This window comes from Penaeus japonicus, unplaced genomic scaffold, assembly GCF_977035675.1.
Source record: "Penaeus japonicus unplaced genomic scaffold, GWHDUDI00000001_assembly GWHDUDI00000034, whole genome shotgun sequence".
NCBI classification, from domain to species: domain Eukaryota; kingdom Metazoa; phylum Arthropoda; class Malacostraca; order Decapoda; family Penaeidae; genus Penaeus; species Penaeus japonicus.
The window spans coordinates 21,687,746-21,692,745 of NW_028234436.1; the positions used below are offsets into that span (position 1 = coordinate 21,687,746).

The following is a 5,000-nucleotide window of genomic DNA, read 5'->3' on the forward strand; positions in this document are numbered from 1 at the left end:
AGACGCCGCGACTCAACGCTCGAGGGTCATCGGGACTTCGAGAACTTAGTGAGAGGCCATATATATATATTTTTTTTTTCTCATGGCCTGGCAAGACCTGACGACAAGGGATGATAGACAAACAGACACAGACCATACTTTTTCTTTCTCTCATAAGGCCCGATACGAGATAAGGGATGACAGACACACAGACAGACACAGACACATTTTTCACCGTAAGGCCTGACACGAGCTGACGACAAGGAGTGACTGACAGTGTGCTTTTGGAGAACTCGCAAGACCAAAGGGCACGAAAACACAGACAGCGAAGACGTGCTTGCTTGCAGTCAGAAAATGGTCCAAGCCTCAGATGGAAGCAGAACAGTGGGTAGGAGGAATCACTCCCCCACCTCCCCTTTGGCCTTGGGATTGCTCAGAAAAGGACTTTTAGGAGTTTGGAGGGTAGGGGTAGTGATGGGGTGGGAGGGGAGGGGAGGGGAGGGGGATGTCGAAAAGGGTATTGACTGGTGCGAAAGGTAAATGTTTGTGTTTGTAACTTCTTTGGCGTCTTTGCCGGTCAGGATTCCCCTACTGGAATCTTCAGTCGAGATCTCTCTCTTTTCTATCTTTCTCTTTCTCCCTCTTTCTTTCTTTTTTTCTTTCTTTGTTTCTTCATCCCTCTTCATCGTCTTTGTTCTGCTCCTGTCTAGGTCCTACTCTTTCGTTCTCTTCCACTTCCCTTTCGTTCTCTTCCACTTCCCTTTCGTTCTCTTCCACTTCCCTTTCGTTCCCCTAATAGCCTGCTGCTCCTCCTCCTCCCACCTCCCCCAACGCCCCTCCCCCATTAACCCCCTCCCCCCTTAACCCTAACCACCCTACTCCTCCGCCCATTCCACCTCCTCTTCCTCCTCTTCCTCCTCCTCCTCCTCTTCCTCTTCCTCGTCTTCTTCCTCTTCCTCCTCCTCCTCCTCTTCCTCGTCTTCTTCCTCTCCTCCTCCTTCTCCTCCTCCTCCTCCTCCTCTTCTTCCTCTTCCTCCTCTTCCTCCTCCTTTTCTCCTCGTTGATCCCGTACACAGTTTCCCCTCTGAGTTTCCCTTACCCAATTATGGAACAACCTTTGATTGCATCAGAATTTAGGCTTTGCTTACGATGGGTAGATCTCCCACTCCTCTCTCTCTCTCTCTCTCTCTCTCTCTCTCTCTCTCTCTCTCTCTCTCTCTCTCTCTCTCTCTCTCTCTCCTCTCCCTCTCTCCTCTCTCTCTCTCTCTCTCTCTCTCTCTCTCTCTCTCTCTCTCTCTCTCTCTCTCTCTCTCTCTCTCTCTCTCTCTCTCTCTCTCTCTCTCTCTCTCTCTCTCTCTCTCTCTCTCTCTCGATCTTCCCTATTAGACCTCTCCTTTCTCTCCATAGACTTTCCCCTACACTTCTCCCTCCCCCTTCACCCCTTTCCCCTTTCCCTTCCCAATTCTCTCATCCCGTTCCACATCCCCCATCCCCAATTAGATTTCCCCCTCCCCTTCTTCCCTCCCCTTCTCCCCCTTCTCCCTCCCCTTCTCCCCCTTCTCCCTCCCCATCTTCCCCCTCCTCCCTCCCTTTTCCCCCTTCTCCCCCTCCTCCCTCCCCCTTCTCCCCCTCCCCATCTTCCCCCTCTCCCCCTCCCCATCTTCCCCCTCTCCTCCCTCCCCCCTCCCCCTCCCCCTGTCTTTGTTCCCGGAGATGAAGCATGGCGGCTGTACAATCGATGCTGATGGAATTCCTTCGATATGTAGATCAGTGTTTGGACACCTGATCAACCATTTACCCGACGGAGCACAAGTTTATACAAAATTTAGATGAGCTCTCCGATACCTGGAGCCGCCCCCCCCCCTTCCCTTCCCTACCCTATCCTACCCCCCTTCTCATCTATCTGTCTTCTTTCCTCTTTTCTCCTTTTTGCTTGTTCTTTTCTTGTCCTTCTCCATCTTTCATTTTCCCTCCCGCTTCTTCTCTGTAATTTCTCTTCATCTTTCTAACTTTCTCTTCTCTTCCCTTCCTCTCTTTTCCTTCTCTACCTTTCCTCCCTTCTCCTCCGCTTTCTCCCTTTTCTCCTCCCCTCCCTTCCCTTCCCCTTCTCTCTGCCTCCCTTTTTCCTCCTTCATTTTATTGTATATCTGTCCACTTTATTTCCCTCTATCTTCGTCTTCCTTCCCCTCCTTCCCCACTTCCCTCCTCCCCATTCGCTTCCCTGCTGTGCCTTTCCTTCCCCTCCTCCCTTCCCTCTTCCTCTCTCTCCCTCCCTCCTCTCTTCCCCCCTTCCTTCCTCCTTCCTCCTCCCCACCCCTCTTCCTTCCTCCTCTCTTCCCCCTTCCTTCCTCCCTCCCCACCCCTCTTCCTCCCTCCCCACCCCTCTTCCTCCCTCCCTCCTTGTCAGTCAACAAACAAGCGAACTTGGCGGTTCCCGATAATTAATATTTCCTTCGTAGAGTGATCTTTTTCTTCTTCTTTTTTTTCCTTTTTCCTTTTTATTTCTTTGGTCGTCCTTTATTCTTTTTTTTTCATTTTTCTATTTTCTTCATTTCTTTATATATATATTTTTTTATTGATTTGTTGCCTGTGTTTGTGTTAGTTCTTTATCCATTATTCTGATTCGTCCTTCTTGTTTTAGAATTTGTTGTGCATTGTATATATATATTTTTCTTTTATAGATAGATTAATTGATTCATTGATTTATTCGTTTATTTATTCACGTCTTGAAGAAATATGTCAAATGAACTTTTTTTTTTTTCTTTTTTTTTACTTTACTTTTGATATTTTTTTCATTCCGTTAAATCGTTATTTTTCTTCTTGACTTGTTTATTAACTTTATCGGATGTCGAACTTCTCAGATGTCGACGTTGATGCTTGTTATTTGTCGTGGCATTGGGGGGGAGGGGGGTAAGGGGGGTGATGAGGGGGGAGGCCGTTGTCAAGGATTCTCGTTCTCTCTTTTTTCTGTTTTTTTTTTCTTTCTTCTTTTTTTCTTTTCTTGATTTTGTTCATGATTATTTGCTGGTTTTTTTTTTTATCTTCTTACGCTACTCTTTCAGAGTCTCTTCCTCCCCCTCCTTCACCACCACAAACCGCCTTCTCCTCCACCACCACCTCTTCCACCACCACCTCTTCCACCACCTCCTCTTCCACCACCTCTTCCACCTCCTCCACCAACACCTCTTCCACCTCCTCCACCACCTTTTCCACCTCCTCCACCACCACCTCCTCCACCACCACCACCTCCTCCACCACCTCCTCCCCCCACCACGCCTCACCTCTTCCACCACCACCACCTCTTCCACCTCCTCCACTACCACCTCCTTCACCACCACCACCTCCTCCCCCCACCACGCCTCACCTCTTCCACCTCCTCCACCACCACCTCTTCTACCACCTTTTCCACCTCCTCCACTACCACCTCTTCCACCTCCTCCACCACCACCTCTTCCACCTCCTCCACTACCACCTCTTCCACCACCACCACCTCTTCCACCTCCTCCACTACCACCTCCTTCACCACCACCACCTCCTCCCCCCACCACGCCTCACCTCTTCCACCTCCTCCACCACCACCTCTTCCACCACCTTTTCCACCTCCTCCACCACCACCTCTTCCACCTCCTCCACTACCACCTCTTCCACTTCCTCCACCTCCTCCACCACCACCTCTTCCACCACCACCACCACCTCTTCCACCTCTTCCACCTCAACCCCCTCCCCCCCCACCCCCCACCCACGTGTTACATGTTGTTTTGTGTTGTGTGTCTGGGAGAAACTTTGCCTGGCGCTACAAACTTATCTTGTTAGCTGTCTCGAAAGGCGCAGGTGATATGTGTTTTCAAGTCGTCTGATTGCTGAGATTTCTTTGCTTTTTTGTCGTTGTTGTCGTTATCGATGGTGGGGTGGGGTGGGGTGGGGTGGGGGGGTAGGTCAATGAGGATAAGAAGTTTTTTTTTCACTTTTTTTGTTTTGTTTTGTTTCTTTTTTCTCTTTTTCATGTTCATTCTCTGAGGCCGCCATCTCCACTCTTTTCTACTGTTCCTTCCTCATTCTCGTCCTCTTTACCCATATACCCCATCATCACCTCACCATCACTCCACATGTTCTATTCTTCTCAATTCCTCCCCCCCCCCCGCCGCTCTCATTCCCCGCTGGCATAAAAAGAGGAGGAAAAAAATATATATATATATAGATAAATATATAGATATATAAAGAATAACACAATTGGATCTTAGAGGTTGTATGTAAGGTCGATTTTCCCTCTCACTCACACGGCCTTCCTGCGTCTCATTTTCCATCCCTTTCCCCTCCATCTCCTCCCGCTCCCCCCCGGCTCCCCCCTCCCCCCAAGTCCGTTTCCCGCCATTTGTATTCCGTGGGCGTGCAGGCATACCTTCCGCTCGCCCGTAACCCCCGCCCACCCGCCTGTAGTCCGAGGTTTCCGCGAAGCCTCGACTTGCTCCAGGAGGTTAATGAGGGGGGGGGGGTCTATGGGTTAGGGGCTAGGGGGATCTTGGGAGAAGGAGGTGATGGGGTGTCGGAGGGGGTGGGGGTGGGGGGGGTGATGGGGTATTAGGCCTCAGTTTAAAGTTTTCCTTTCCTGTCCGTTACATAGCTTTCGCTGGATTTCTTGATATTGATTTGAAAAAAAGGAAATACTTCTTAATGTCTCTCTTTAATGTTATCCTACTTCTTATTCACACTGACTCCCCTTTGGTTATTATTGTTATTATTATTATTATTATTATTATATATATGTGTGTGTGTACGTATATATATGTATATATTTTTCCCCCCATCTTGTTTTATCATCCATAGATATTATTGACTAACTTCATCTTCTGTTTCTTTGTTTTCAGGCCAACTCTATTTTCCTGACGATGTCGCTGTTCATTATGTGTCGCCACGCCAACCTCTCGGCCTCCGTCAAGAACAAGGAACACACTAAGTTGGCCTCCGTCAGGTAGGTGTTGAAGGAGGAGGAGGAGGAGGAGGAGGAGGAGAAGGAGAAGGAG

General features: G+C 49.1%; 1 protein-coding gene across 5 annotated transcripts in view; it reads left to right on the top strand.

Annotated features, from left to right (window-relative positions):
- LOC122245833 (latrophilin Cirl) overlaps positions 1-5,000 on the top strand; it is a 397,558-nt gene that overhangs the window by 373,817 nt on the left and 18,741 nt on the right. For all 5 annotated transcript variants that reach the window (XM_086530926.1, XM_086530928.1, XM_086530929.1 and 2 more), the window contains one exon: positions 4,845-4,948. In XM_086530926.1, coding sequence (XP_086387052.1) covers positions 4,845-4,948 — 104 coding nt within the window. The remainder of the gene's footprint in view (positions 1-4,844; positions 4,949-5,000) is intronic.